General features: G+C 54.4%; 1 protein-coding gene across 2 annotated transcripts in view; it reads left to right on the top strand.

Moving 5' to 3' along the window:
• Positions 1-13,560, top strand: part of Mpped1 (metallophosphoesterase domain containing 1) — a 65,764-nt gene that overhangs the window by 41,342 nt on the left and 10,862 nt on the right. The window contains exon 3 of one of the 2 annotated variants that reach the window (XM_059247612.1): positions 877-1,102. In XM_059247612.1, the coding sequence (XP_059103595.1) occupies positions 877-1,102 (226 nt within the window). The remainder of the gene's footprint in view (positions 1-876; positions 1,103-13,560) is intronic. The other variant, XM_059247613.1, reaches the window with a different exon arrangement.

Genomic DNA, 13,560 nt, shown 5'->3' with positions numbered 1-13,560 from the left:
TTCCCAAGCCATCGCAGCTTCCTGAGTGCAGCAGCCGAGCCGGAGGGCTGAGCAGTGTGGAGCCTGGGCACGGAGTGAGGGCGGGGTGAATGGCTGTAGGTGGGCACTGCCCCGTCCTCTGAGGCTGTTATCCTCTTGTTTGTTTTTTTTTGGTAATATTTATTTATTTATTTATTTATTTATTTATTTATTTATTTATTTATTTATTTATTTGAGACAGGGTCTCTGTGTAGCCCTGGCTATCCTGGAACTCACTTTGTAGACCAGGCTGGCCTTGAACTCCCAGAGATCAGCCTGCCTCTGCCTTCTGAGTGTTGGGATCAAAGGTGTGCACCGCCACCACCTGGCTTGTTTTTTTGTAACTTGATTGTGTGGTTCTCAATGTGAACTTTGTAGATGGCATCACCCGTAGTGTTCAAAAGGTTGGGCAATCCTGGACCTTATTTTGACTGTGAATTCCATATTGGTGCTGCTGGGCCCTGGGGTTTTCCCTGAGTGTACCATCTCTGAACCGGGCTCTACAAAGAACTTGCAATATCTGTTGGGATGTGTAGGCTGAGGAGCCTAAGATAGAGAGGCTGAGAGACTTGGTGGTAGCCTGGAAACAGAGAAGGTGAGGCTGGTACCTGTGGCTTAGGTGCTGGGGAGGACCCTGCCCTTGTGCTGAAGGACTGATGGTCAGTGGTGGCCCAGGCAGGCAGAGCCAGGGTCCGGGATCAGAGGGGCGGCTGCCTCCTCTTATTCGGGGCACAGGATGGGGCCAGGGGACATCTTTGCTGAGGGATTATAGTGGCTGTTCCCAGCTCTCTCCTTTGGTGGCTCGGTGGCTTCCAGAAGCGCTGCCAGCAGCCTGCTCTGTGCGTGTCCATCCCACAGGCAGCCTGCCCTACGAGTACAAGATCGTGATTGCGGGCAACCACGAGCTGACCTTCGACCAGGAGTTCATGGCTGACCTTATCAAGCAGGACTTTTACTACTTCCCATCTGTGTCCAAGCTGAAGCCGGAGAACTATGAGAATGTGCAGTCGTTGCTGACCAACTGCATCTACCTGCAGGACTCAGAGGTCACTGTGCGTGGCTTCAGGATCTACGGCTCCCCGTGGTGAGTGTGCCCTGCCCCATCTTCACCACCGGTTACAGGGTTACATTGAGAGCGGGTGGTGGGGACCCAAAGCTGAGGCTCAGGGCCAGTACAAAGCAGACAGAGGATCTGGGATTTGATTTTGTCCTTCTCACTCTCTGTCTAGCTTCAGGCAGGTCACTGTTACCCCTGGGCCTCAGTTTCCCCATTTGGAATCAAGGAATGGTAGCATCACTTACATCCTCTGTGCTATACACTGTTTTACAAGCAGGCAGGTGCTATTGTCTCCAGCTGTCTCTGAGGTTCAGAGACAGGCAGGGGAGGGACTTCCTGTCTTTCAAACATCAAACATGAGCCTCGAGCACTAGGGAGCGTCCCCTTCTGCCTGTCTTCTGTCCTCCCACAGAACGGAGTGTGGTTGTGGGATCCACCTCACTGAAGAAAGGCCTTCTGGATCTTCAGGTGGATTCACTATGCACTTTCCTGTGTGGGGAGGGTAGCCGTCTGAAAACAAATGCATAGTGAATCCTTACTCTGATGGGGACACAGTGACCGACTGGGCCTTCTCTCAGAACTCACCTGGTTGGGTGGTGCTCAAGGTGACCATGGGTCCAGACTGTCTTTGTGATGTCTGTGTGTGTCCGTGACAATGGTATGGACTGTAATGGTGTTGCTGCTGATAACCATGGTGGTCGTGAGGGTGATAATTTATAGTGCTGATGGTGATGATTGATGGTTGTGATGGATGATGGTGATGATGATGATTGTGGTGGATGATGGTGATGGTGGTGATGGTGGTGATGGTTGTGATGGTGATGATGGATGATGGCGGTAGTAATAATAATGATGTTGGTTATGAGGATGTTGTGACGGCAGTGAGGATGACAGTGGTGATCATGGTGATGATGTTGGTGGTGCCGAGGATGGTGGTAGTGATGATGATCAGGTGGTGAATAAGATGGTGGTGATGTTGCTGCTGGCTGTGGCATCATGTCATTGGTCCATGGACCAAAGCCTTCACAATGCTCTCATGGGTCTGATGTGTTATCCACTTTCTACAAGTGGATAAATCTGTTGACCCTTGAGTGGCCATAGGGTGTGAAGTGCTGGCCGGGTGAGGGGAAGCTCGCCAGAGGAGGTGGATGACCCTAGCCTCAGGGGGAGACAAGGACTCGCATAGACAGGGAGGCAGAGGCACTGACTGGGGACACAGGTGCCTGCAGGGTGAAGAGCCATGCAAACAGCACATCTGGGAAACCCAGGGCCTTCGTGTTTAATGCCCCCTGGTGATTTGAGGCTGAGGTGGGTTGAGGACTTTGTCTGGATCTCAGAAAGCCCAGGAGAGAGGGGAGGTGCCAGCCTGACCCCTTCTCCAGGAGGAGCCTGCTGTCTGTGCCCGGGGCTTGTGGTGCTCAAGGGTTTGATGTACTCCCCTGGTTCTTTGGCACTCAAGGATGCGAGGGACTCGAAACCAAGGGCATGGAGGTGAGAAGGTGACTGAGGCTGCCTGGCAGGCCACGGGGGCCAGTCTGGAGAAGCCTGCTCACGCAACAGCTCATCTGGGAGGCGTGAGCAAAGGCTTGGGTCCTGAGGCTGGCACAGTCTGGGCAGGGCAAAGGTGGGGTGGGGCCAGCAGGGTGAGAGGTGGAGGCTTTGTGTATGAGGTCAAGAACTAGGACCAGCTCTTTGCTCTGTGGTTCACAACCTCCCACAGACACACACACACAGACACACACACAGACACACACACACACAGACACACACACAGACACACACACACACAGACACAGACACACACACACCATACACACACACACACACACACACACAGACACACACACACACCATACACACACACACACACACACACACACACATACACACACACACACACAGACACACACACACACCATACACACACACACACCACACACATACACACACACACACACACAGACACACACACACACCATACACACACACACACACAGACACACACACACACCATACACACACACACACACCATACACACACACACACACCATACACACACACACCATACACACACACACACACAGACACACACACACACCATACACACACACACACACACACACATACACACACACACACACAGACACACACACACACCATACACACACACACACACACAGACACACACACACACACACACACAGACACACACACAGACACAGACACACACAGACACAGACACACACACACACCATACACACACACATACACACACACACACACACACACCATACACACACACACACACACACACACACACACACACACACACACACGCATCCCACCTTAAGAAAAGGTATTGTAAAGATTAGAGGCATGGCTTGGGGACCAAAAAAGCTGAGTTTAATTTTAGCCTCACATTTTGTGTGACCCTGGGTATCACTGGGTGACTTCTCTATGCCTTAGTTCACTTTCTTACAGAATGGAGGTGGCAGTGTGTCCTCCCCTCCTCCAGTGGGTGGCTGTAAGGCGTCAGAGTGCTCCCCTGAGTTGCCATAGTGCTCAGAGACTGGAGACCTGTTTTATTTGCTTGTCCTAGGGATGCCCTTCCTACATGGTCTAGCAATGAGGGTGAGGGGGATGGGGATATGGACAGGGCTCTCAGGGTCCCCCCACTCAGCAGTCAGGCTCATCAGAGCGCCCCTGATAATCAGCTGGGAGACTCGGTCCTAGGGCTTCCTAGGTGTGTGGTCCTCTGTCAAAGGGAGGTCACACCCCATCACTGAACTGGCCATGAGGATGATGCTTGGGTGAGGCCAGCTGCCAATTCAGCTATTGTCAGTTGCTTTGAGCTCCAGCCACCAGTGGCCCCCACTGTGGCTTTCAATGTGGACATTACTGGCCTCTCTCGTTCCTGGCTTCCCCCAGGCCCAGAGATCAAGGGACCCTTTCTTCTTGACCCCAGACCTGTGTCAGCGGGAGTACAGGCTGGCCAGCAGAGCAAATGAATAGAGTGTGTGGGGGGCAGTAAGCTGTGCAGTTGTGCTCATGAAAGGGCATGGTGGAACCCAGGATACTTCCTGTTGGAATGGGCTTTAGTACTGGGACTAAAGGAGGTGTGGCTGGGGGAGGGGGGCACTTAGATTTCTCAGCCTGGCTGTGCTTGGCCTGGTGACATGAACAGTCCCAAGACCATTCTGTGTTCAGAGTTCGGCTCGTTTCTTTGAGGTCATGCCACCTGGGGCTGGGAGCAGGTGACAGGAGGTGACACACAGCCTGACAAACTGGCCATATTTCACCATACAGTCCACTGCTGGGAGCCGATTGCCCGGATCTGCTTCTGTGGTGTCGCAGAATTAGTCCTGAGAGCGGTCCCCTCCCCTCTGGGACCCGCACACTGGGGAAGCTGGGTCTCTGGCAGTGTGCCTCAAACACAGGCTGTGAAAATCAAGGTACCACCACTCCAGGCAGCCTGTCTGGTCCCACTGTGCCATGGGAAGATGATGCCGCTGCATTATATCGGGGCTTGAGGTCTGTCCGGATGAAGGAACAAGGGAGGTACCATCAGTGGTCTCATACATGGTTCTTATAACTCATGATCAAGGGGGCATCCTCAGAAGGGCGTTAGCTCTATGTCAGCTGAGGGTTAGGCTGGCAACCACCCCCATTTTATAGATGAGCAAGAAGAGGTTCAGGTAAGCACATGGTTCAGCCAGGGTTACCAAGGCAGAGGCACCCCAGGCTCCTGGTGAACTCTGCCCTTTCTGAAGTGGAGATCATACAGTATTTTCCTAAGCACTACTTGGGTGCCCCAGGGAACATGGAGGCCTGAGAATCATTCTCCTGGTTCAACAGTAAATGCATCGAGTCAGCCATGAGTATTTATTGAGAGCCTGGCACCCATTGAACCTCCGTGGACGTGGTGAGAACTCAACCATTGTGGGTGCTGCTGTCCTGGGTTCCTACCCTGGTGGCCAATGGCAGTCAGCAGCTGTCCCGTGATTCAGGAAGAAGTCCTGGGAGTTGGGGTCTGGGGAAAGCACCCATGGAGAGAACTGGGAACTGAAGAGACCACAGAGCTAAGGAGATGCGGAAGGGAATGGTTTGTTACAGGCAAAGTCCACGAGGCTGGAGGGGGCGCCAGGCTTGTGGGCACTGTAGTATTACTTCCAGGCCCTGGGTGGGTCACAGTAGGAGACAGAAACCACAGACTGAGCAGAGCCTCTACCTCGGGTCCTTGGCTGGCAGCTCTGCCCTGCCTTCCTCCAAGCTATTGGGAACCAGGCTTTCCAGAGTCACCTCCCTCAGTGTCCCTCCAGGGAGGGAGTACTTGCGGACCACTGCAGTGTTGAGATGGACAGTTGGGACCTGCCGCCTCCCTGGGGCTCTTTACCAGGAGAGCTGTATGGACCCTGTCCCACTCTGTGCCTGTGCGCATGTGGGTGCACAGGGGGATGCTCACCCTGGGAGCTGTGTCACTGCTGGTGTATATGCACCTGTGGGTTATGGGTGACTCCTTCCTCTATCCTCTGTCTCAGGAGGCCCTGGGGGGGGCAGCCATCATGCCCCCGCTAGTGAGGCCTCTGCATCTCGCCAGTGTTCCTGGCCTGGTGAGCTGGCTCTGTCACCTAAGAGTCAGGTCCCAGCCCTGCCACTGAGCTGCAGAAGCATTGGCCAAGCTGTGGAGCTGTCCTGAGGCCTATGTATGGCTAGGAAATGTGATGATGTCACAGGTCACAGGATAGGGATGTTCATTACCTTCCAGGTCCCTTGGTGGAGAAGGAACCCACGTTGGCTGGTGTCCCAGGGATGCTAGAAGCCACACACACAGAAGTGGTATAAACCAGCCCTTAAACATATGTTCATAGCTTAAGAACCTCCTGGCCTGGCTATGGACTCCACCCAGACCCGGGTGAGGTGTGTGGGATGGAATCTCCTCAGCTGTATCTTGAGGTTTGAAGTGGACACACTCAATTTCTGGGCACTGGTCAGCTACCCCCAGGGCAGCTTATGGTGGGACAGACTGACTGAAGGTTATTGACATGCTCCAAACCAGCCTAATCTACAGTCAGTCCCTCATTGCGACTCTCTTCCCAGATGACTTTATCAAGTTCTTGACTAAAACTAAACAGCACGTGAGTGGCAGGATTATTGCTTCTCCCTCCCTGGACACATCAGCTGGTGTGTGGCATTCAGGTATCCTTCAAAGCTTCAGAGGCATGGACGGCTGTGCCAACAGGGGGTTGGAGTGGACCACACAGCATTGGGGGGGGGCAGTGATAAGCATGTCATCACCAGGGTGGGCCCAATATGAGAGCCCCTGCGGCTTTGACAAGGGGTGATCTGCTTGCATGAGGGGTCTGCGAGCAAGCAGAGATTGCGTGGAGCCCCCCCCCCCCGCGCCCTCCTGCTTTTATGTGAGTGCTGGGGATCCAAACTCTAGTCCTCATGTTTTCACTAGCCCTTCATCCGAGTCACTTCCTCAGCCCTGCGTTCTCTTCAGCAAAGTCAGTTTGCCAAGTGATGTCCTGTGCCAGCAGCCGCTTGCTTACCTGTACCCCTGCCAGCACTTGGTACCATAAGGCTTTAGGCTTTACTCACTCTTGGGTGGGTGCTGGTGCTACGGTGGGGCTTGGCACCTGTAGGTTTCTGGCCGCCTACATTCCTCTGAAGCATTTATGCCTTTTGCCTAGTCCATTATTTGGGGGCAGGGGTGGTCTGTCTTTTGGTTGGGGTGATGTGGGGATGAAACCCAGAATCTCATGCACGCTAGGCAAGTTCCCTTATCACCAGGTTGTGTCCCCCCCCCCCATCCCCCGGCTAGCCCTGTTTTTTCTCTTTCTTACCGCTCCCTGGAGAGTCGTGGTGTGTTCTGAGTGGGGGACGAGTCCCTGGTCCTTGACACCTTTCAGATTGCCTTCCGTCTTCTTGACCTGCCTTCTCCTCACCCACAGAGCCCATGAGATGAACAGAAGCTTGGGTTTGGGTGTGATCAAATGTGTGCACTTTTCTTCCTGGCAAGTGCTTCCTGTGTCCTGCTGACAGGGTCTTCTCTCCATGTTCCCCTCTTGCTGTTCCCCTCTCCCCCTCTCCACAACCTTACTGATGGCTTTTCAGGCTTGGGCAGTGGAGCCACTGGCAATGGTGATGCTTGATGTGAGGTGTGGGGGGGATCCCCACTTTGTGTTTTTCCTTGTGCACACCCCTTGGCAGACACCATGAAGGGGAAAATTCATGCCCTGCTCTGACGCCTTGACTCTGCAAGGGCCTGGGTCTGCTCTTGCCCCTCACCCCACCTGCTCATTCAGAACAGGATGGGGATGTTGTATGTTACCCTAACAACTGGTTTCTTCGATATCACCTCTGCTGGGACACTTGAGACCAGGGGCCGCTTTCACACATAATCTCTGTTTCTGACTTCAAAGCCCGATACCGAACCTGGCTTATGTTGATAAATGTTTCTCCAATGGATGAATGTGTAGGTGGGAGGGGCCTTTGCAGAAGGCTCCCACTGCAGCCCCATCCTGGCCTGTCTGCCTGTGTGTGCATCTTTCTGTGGTCTCATCCCAGGTCCACTGCAGCCCCATCCTGGCCTGTCTGCCTGGGTGTGCATCTTTCTGTGGCCTCATCCCAGGCCCACTGCAGCCCCATCCTGGCCTGTCTGCCTGTGTGTGCATCTTTCTGTGGCCTCATCCCAGGCCCACTGCAGCCCCATCCTGGCCTGTCTGCCTGTGTGTGCATCTTTCTGTGGTGGTCTCATCCCAGGTCCACTGCAGCCCCATCCTAGCCTGTCTGCCTGTGTGTGCATCTTTCTGTGGCCTCATCCCAGGTCCACTGCAGCCTCATCCTGGCCTGTCTGCCTGTGTGTGCATCTTTCTGTGGCCTCATCCCAGGTCCACTGCAGCCCCATCCTGGCCTGTCTGCCTGTGTGTGCATCTTTCTGTGGTCTCATCCCAGGTCCACTGCAGCCCCATCCTAGCCTGCCTGCCTGGGTGTGCATCTTTCTGTGGCCTCATCCCAGGTCCACTGCAGCCTCATCCTGGCCTGTCTGCCTGGGTGTGCATCTTTCTGTGGCCTCATCCCAGGTCCACTGCAGCCCCATCCTGGCCTGTTTGCCTGTGTGTGCATCTTTCTGTGGCCTCATCCCAGGTCCACTGCAGCCCCATCCTGGCCTGTTTGCCTGTGTGTGCATCTTTCTGTGGCCTCCTCCCAGGCCTACACCAACTCCCCACTCCTAGTCCACACTGGACTCTGAACACCATGGTCTGAAAATGCCACCTCCTGTCTCACCATGCTGCCCACTCTTCCTAGCACCCCTACACCCAAGGCTGGATGCCCACTTCCCTGTGCCCTTGACCTGGGCCTGTCCTCCTCCAACATCTGGAAGGGAAAGAAGGAGCAAAAATCTGGGAAAACCTGCCTCCCTCCAGGGCACGTAATGACTCTGTGGGACTTTGGACACTGTTGCTGGTCCCCTCAGCTACAGCTGGGCATATGTCCACCACCTAGAGTGGCTCTGGAGCGGAACTAACTCCAGGAAGAGGACGGAGTCAGTTTTTGCAAAATCCTGACTGTTATTTTTTTTAAATCCTGCATATATACCCTATTCATTTATGGGTTTTGGATGCATTTTTTGTTCTCATTTAACTAAAAACGGCCTTGATTTAAAAAAGAGAGAGAGAGAGAGAAAGGAGTGAGGGAGAGAGTGAAATTGGCACGCAGCAGGCCCATCTGCTCTAATTACTTCTGGTATTTTGAAAGAAGGGATCTAAACCTGCTGAGACACCGAACTTTGGGAAGCGGCTTTCGGGCCTGTGCCTGGGAGGCTGGGCTCAGATACCGATTCTGTGCTTGGCTGGGCTACCTCCTGTCAGGGCTGGCCCCTGAGGCCCAAGGAGGGGACTTCTCTTGTCTCTAGGAACCAGGGCCTCAAGGGCCAGCTCTGCAAGGCTGGGCTGAGAACCCAGCCTGGTGTGTGAGTGCTAGCAGTGTGGCAGTGGCTGGAACCCTGGCTTTGTGAGATGGTGTCGCAAGGAGTCCCCTTGCCCTTAGCATTCAAAGAGGCCGGATATAGACATTGCCTGGCACACAGTTGGTGTCTCATCATGCTGCTGACTGTGGCCACGCGGTATTGGGGCCAGGGATAATGAGGGTTGCCTTTACATAGCCAATAGCCACAGATAACCCTCCTTCATTCAGGCATGGGACAGCGAGTGCCTGGTGGCCTCTGGGAGCAGGCCCGGGGTGGGCACGCATGCCATCTTTTCTGTGCCATTCTCCTACTTTGTACAGTTAAGTAGGCCTGCTGCACAGCCTGGGGCAGGAATGGAGCAGCCTGGGAACTTTGTCTGTGATGGCGCTCGGGGAAGCCTGCTGATGTGACAGCTGTGTGTGTCTGTCTTCTCACAACCCCCAAGACAATTAGTGAGGTTCCCTCCTCTTCCCTCATTTGACAGAAGGTGCTGAGACTCGGGAAGCAAGTTGACTTGCTACGAAGGAAGGCCCCACAAGGATCAAGGGGAGCCGGGCCAGGGAGGGAACTGTGTGCCCTTAGGACAGCCACAGCGAGGTGCTCGATGAATGTCGTTCACCAGGGGAAGAGCACAGCCCTGTTTGGTGCATAGCACAGTTTAGGGTATTGCCTGGTTTTGTGATGTTCTCAGAGGGTCTTGCCTGTCCCAGTCTGTGAGTGTGCCGAGCACGAGCTACCTTATGCTGGTGTCTTGGCTTGGGACACCCTGACTGTGGGCTGGGGACCCATTGCTGGAGGTCTGGGCTCTGGAGTCTCTGGTAGAGGATCCTGCATTGTATCGGGGTGAGGGCTTTGTGGTCTGCTCTTTTACTGAAGGCCCCAGGGTCCAGCTTGAAGAAGGTATGCCACACGCCTGTTCCCCTCCCTGGCTTGGTAGCTTCTTGCTGTCTTACTGACTTCAAGGACTATTCCCACGAAGCCCCCACACAGCATTTGTCTTAGACTGCTGCATCTTTGGGTGGTGTTAGCCTGAGGTTATGGCCTTCATAGCACCCAGGCTGGTACTTGGTGGCTTTCCCCAAACGGCTCTGTTTGATCTTTGTCCTGATGGGACAGACAGGACTATGTCATTTTGTGTCATGGCTGAGCTGGGGATGTGCAGAGATGCTGAGGGACTGATTGGCCTGTGCTCTCAGTGCTGTTAGGAGGCAGGTATGTGGGTCGCTCTGCTCAGGCAGGGTGATAGCCTCAGCTGGTGCTGATGTGGGTAGCCTCCCCCTGACGCTGGCCTGCCCTCTGGTGGTCCCTGTGGACAGCAGAATGGGCGGGGCTTCAGCTCTTGCATCCCTGACCCTCCTATGGCTGATCTTATTCTGCATATGAGAGGGGAGGCAGCTGCTGAGCACCCAGCCACGGGGATGGTCATTGAGGCCACCTCAGTAATGTCTATCCTTGTCTTCAACCCACACGCGGTCAGGAGCCACATGTCTGTTCAGGGAGCTGTCTACATGACTGGGTAAGCTCAGATTCTTCCCAGGAAAACAAGGGCAACCTGTGATAGCCACATGGGAGCCAGCAGCACATGACACGGCTCAGGCCCCCAGAGACCCTGCCTGTCACCCGTGAGTGGGTCCACTGTTGCTCACCCTTCTCTCCCCTTCCTGGTACTCAGCATTCCAGGCCTGGCTTACTGTGTCTATGATGGTATCTGAGACAGGGAAAGAGAGTCCTTGGCTTCTGGACCCTACTGAGCTGATTGTTCATATATCTGTGTACATGTACACATTCAATCCACACACAGGCCTACACATATGTAATATAGTCCATAAACAAGCCTGCGTACATATTCATGATATACATACATACCTGCACACACAAGTGCACACAAACACATGCATGTGTCCACATGCACCGCTGGACAGTCACACACACACATTCAAATTGATATGCTTGATAGGAGTGTACTCTCAAGGACACACACACACACACACACACACACACAAGCACACTCACGATCTAGTTATGTATGTGCACACATGCACAGGTGGACTAGGGAGGTCCTTAAGGACATACACACACACACAAATGCACATGCACACACACACACTTCATTTCCCTTTTCCTATCCTTATCTTCTGTCTCTTTTCCGGAGCTGCTGCTTCTCTGTTGCCTCTGTCCTCTCGAGCAGGCTGCTGTGTGCCCGCTCACTCTCCCACTCAAGATTAACGTCTGAGACGAATCATCTGCCATCTCTGCACAGAGTCCCAGCAAAACAAAAGATGAGCGATTCCGCATATCAGAAGGGTGGGGAAAATTAATTAGGAACGACAAGGGACCCGGTCTGCAGCTCCACACTCTCCGCTGCTGACTTGCTGGCTGCGGTTGTGGCCGCATGAGTGACAGACTTCTGGACGCTGGGCGGCTGGTAGGACCCTGTCCACTCTCAGCAGCCTCAGGCCATACTGCCTACCACCTATCCACTTCCCTCAGCCTCTGGCCTTAGCATGCCAGCACCCAGGGACATAAAGGGGACAGCTGACTTAAGTGTCTTCCATAGTAGGAGGTGATGTCCCCAGTAGATGGGAAGTCTGCACTGAGGTGATGTCCCCAGTAGATGGGAAGTCTGCACTGTGCAATCGGGATTCTAGGCTTGGGAGCTATCATCCTACCCATGGTTTTCTCGGCTGTAAAAGGGGGTTACAGCCTAGCTGGGGTGCTAGGTGTGACTGGGGCTAGTGACAAGTAGCAGCTTCATCTGAGACACTAATTAGCTGTGGCTGTGGCTGGCCCCTTGGGAGTGGCTTAGGAAACCTGTCTTTCAAGGGGCTGATGGGAACATCATACAGGTGAGTTGGCCCCTCAGAGGTGGGACCTGGGCAGGCCCTTCTACATCTCCCCAATAGCTGCCCCAGCCTCTAGGCTGGGAGGTGGCCTCTGTTCTGAGCCAGTGTGGGAAGGTAAGACACCAGGGAGCCTCAAGAGGAAGGAATGAGAATTAGCGGCCGGCGGGGGGGGGGGGGGTCTCCTGCAAAGGGCTACTTTGGGGTCTGAGGAAGGCTACCAGGAGTCCAGCTCTCTGTACCCGAGTCCACCATGGAGGTAGTGAGGGGTCCCCTGGGAGTCAAGCTCTCTGAACATCAGAATGCAGGTGGCGACACTGGGGTCCAGGTTCTTCCTTGTGAAATGGGCGCACAGTGCCACCTGGGCAGGCCCTTGAGAGGGGGAGGCAGCAGGCCCTTAGCAGGTAGCAGGCATCCCTGCTAGGGTGGTTGTCATTTTGGAGCTTGACTAGCAAGTCCCAGGGCAGGGATCCCACTAGGAGAGTGCAGAGGGGAGGGTGCAGAGGGGAGGGTGCTAATACGTACGTACGTTCTTTCATATCTGCAGCCAGGCAGAATACCTGCTGGCTTAGTCCAGTTTTTATTCATCTTTCACTCATGTGCTCTATAAACAGACCTCCCCTAAGGGCCACCCAGGCTCATCCGTCTGCCAGATACAGGGGACACTGGACCTGTGCTGGAGGAGCAGACAACAGACCATCCAGGTGGGGATGAGGAACCTGTGCTTAAGGAGGGAGATGATCAGGGGACACTTCTGGAAGAGATGGCCTTTGAGTTGGGCCTTATGGATACGAGAAGTTAGGAAGGCCCTCTGATGTGGGGACAGCAGGGGACCAAGCCTGGGGATAGGTACAGAGCAGAGAGGGACCATCAAGGCTGGTGTGGGAACTTCATGGAGACCTGGGCTGGACTGTCTGAGTCAACTGGGGTAGGTTCAAGGGCCCTGTGTGTCATGAGGACTGTGTCCTGGAGGCCGTAGGGAGCCATGGAGGGATTTGGAGGAGTCACAGGGAGCCTGTGAGGGATTCAGGCTCATCTTTTCTCTTCAGTCAGCCTGAAGGCTCCAGGGAGCCTGTGGGAGACGCTTGGGCAGGAAGCTCCCCTGGAAGAGGGAGCTGGTGCCTGGCCACCCCAGGGGGTTCTTTGCATCAGCCACTGGCTTGGACACAGAATGCAGGCGTCTGGGATCCTGGCCTAAGTCCTTTCTGCTCCTGTGCACCTTAAGACACGCCACTTGCCTCCTCTGTGTTAACACTTCCTTGTGCCTCATTGGGGGGTCTCCCAGCAGTTTCACCCCAACAGTTAACTGAGCAATTATACATGGAGGCGATAATGTAGAAGGGTGGTATTTTTATCATTTTGGGTTGGAAGAGGGAGTCTGGCTCTGGACTATGTCACTTAGGTATGGCTCTGCACCCCAGCTTGTGTGTCTGTGGTAGCCATGGTGACACACACCTCCCCCGGTAGGTGTGAAGACTGAGAGGTCCCTCTGTGGATGCCCCCTCAGTGTTCAGGAACACCTGTGGCCTCCACTGCCCTACACTCTAGGCCCAGGAAATGGGTTCAGCCAGTGGTCACTCTACCCCAGCTGAACCCCAGGAAACATGCTCACTAGGGGCTGAATGCTTGCCTTGGGGAAGTAGAAACTGGAACTCGGCTTCAGCTGCTCGCT

The sequence above is a fragment of the Peromyscus eremicus genome, chromosome 20, assembly GCF_949786415.1.
Source record: "Peromyscus eremicus chromosome 20, PerEre_H2_v1, whole genome shotgun sequence".
Taxonomy (NCBI): Eukaryota; Metazoa; Chordata; class Mammalia; order Rodentia; family Cricetidae; genus Peromyscus; species Peromyscus eremicus.
The sequence above is the reverse complement of the archived record's forward strand: the minus strand, read 5'-3'. Positions and strand labels throughout refer to the sequence as shown.